Raw genomic sequence first — 1,646 nt, forward strand, 5'->3', positions numbered from 1 at the left:
GGGTCTTCAGAGAAATCCAGGCCTCAGCTCCACGCCCCTGAGCAGCCCCACCCTGGCTCAAGCCGTTACCCGCCCTGACAGCAAGACCGCGTCACCGCCGTCCCCGCGTCGAAGCGGATAGGATCTGCTCAGCTCACCGCACCCCACTTCTTCCGGACCCGTCCGTCTCCACGGCAACGCACCAGGTCTCACCACGGCGGCCGCCGAGGGACAATATTACTGCGTCCGTAGCCTCCGGGCTCTGCGTGCATGTCCAACGGCACCTATCCCTTTATGTGTCTCCGCCGCCAGTATGTGTCTCCCAGGCAACGCGTGGCGCTCGGCTCAGGGCTCCGCCCAGGCACTCACTCCGCGTCAGCGCGCGGCCACCTAGCTGGGCTGGCAACTAGCCTCCAGTTTCCAACCCTTTCTCCAACAGGGAAGCCGCAATGACACAGCCGACTAGGCCCTTGGTCACCTGGGACCTGGGATCCTCCACGATCTACGAGACCGCCCCCCAGGCGACCACTAGTTCTGCCGCCACCTCGGGCTCCAACTGCCAGCGCGATAGACTCGGCCGCCGCCAAGAAATCGGCGTAGGGGGTCAGCCGCAGATCTGCTTCCCGCGGCCGCGGATCGAGCAGCAGCCGATGCTCTTCAGGTGCGGCCCGCACGCCCAGAGCGTTCGTCAGACCCTGGGACCCGCGAGGGAACCCGAACTCTTTGAGACTGGCGCTTCCCTCAGCCGGACCCGGGCCCTTTTTCCCACCCCAGGACAGTCGATTCCTCGTAGCCCCGGGCCCCAGCTCCTTCCCAGTCTAAATCTTCCGATTTCCTGGAGCCCGAACTCCGTCGCCCCGGAATCCCGGGAGAACCTGGAATCCCCATTTCCAGTCCACATTTTCTCAGGATCGGTCCCGGCCCGTTAGTCCTCCAGGCATGACATCTTGTGGCTGCAGCACCCTGGGGGGTGAGCCCTGACTCTTAGAGCCTGGCGAGGCCCAGGTCCTCCCAAGTTAGAATCCGTCTCATATGCCCCTTCTCAGCCTCTCTGTTACCCAGTGGTCCTGGAAAAAAACCCAGTTCCCTCTGCCTGGCCCGGATCCTCACAAACCCTAATTACCCGTGCTCCTTTCCATTCCACAAACCCCCTTCTCTGCATCCTTCAGGCTCCTGTCCATGGAGAACTTGAGGTGGAAAGCAATTTGGTTCAAAATGACCTTTATTACTTGAAAGGGAATATTTCCAGTCGTTGCCACCCTTTTCCCCTTCTAGTATTGGTAAATCTGGTGCACCCACTAAGTGGGTCAAGAGTTTTATGTGTCCTTAAATGTTTTAGGGATTTCTTTTTTCAACAACAACAACAACAACAACAAAAAAAAGAATTTGGGGGACTTTTGGGTTTGAGCATCTTGATCTCTAAACTAGCCTTTTCCATCACCTCATACCTAGGCTGTGCATAGAGGTCAGAAAAATGTAAATGGGAGACTGGGAAATTGGATTGTTCATACTAGTTTGTAAATCTAAAAACATACACGACACTCCGGTTCCAAATTAGCTGAAAATGAATTGCGATTCTCCTGCCTCAGCCTCCTGAGTAGCTGGGATTACAGATGTGCGCCACCATGCTCGGCTAATTTTTGTGTTATTAGTAGAGACGGGGTTTC

General features: G+C 56.5%; 1 protein-coding gene across 1 annotated transcript in view; it reads left to right on the forward strand.

Moving 5' to 3' along the window:
• The first annotated feature begins 338 nt into the window (after nucleotides 1–338).
• LOC105515775 (chromosome unknown open reading frame, human C5orf52) overlaps nucleotides 339–1,646 on the forward strand; it is a 13,384-nt gene continuing 12,076 nt past the window's right edge. The window contains exon 1 of the mRNA XM_011947683.1: nucleotides 339–640. Within this exon, the coding sequence (XP_011803073.1) occupies nucleotides 429–640 (212 nt within the window). The 5' untranslated portion in view covers nucleotides 339–428. The remainder of the gene's footprint in view (nucleotides 641–1,646) is intronic.

This window comes from Colobus angolensis, unplaced genomic scaffold (assembly GCF_000951035.1).
Source record: "Colobus angolensis palliatus isolate OR3802 unplaced genomic scaffold, Cang.pa_1.0 Scaffold27, whole genome shotgun sequence".
In the NCBI taxonomy this organism is placed as follows: domain Eukaryota; kingdom Metazoa; phylum Chordata; class Mammalia; order Primates; family Cercopithecidae; genus Colobus; species Colobus angolensis.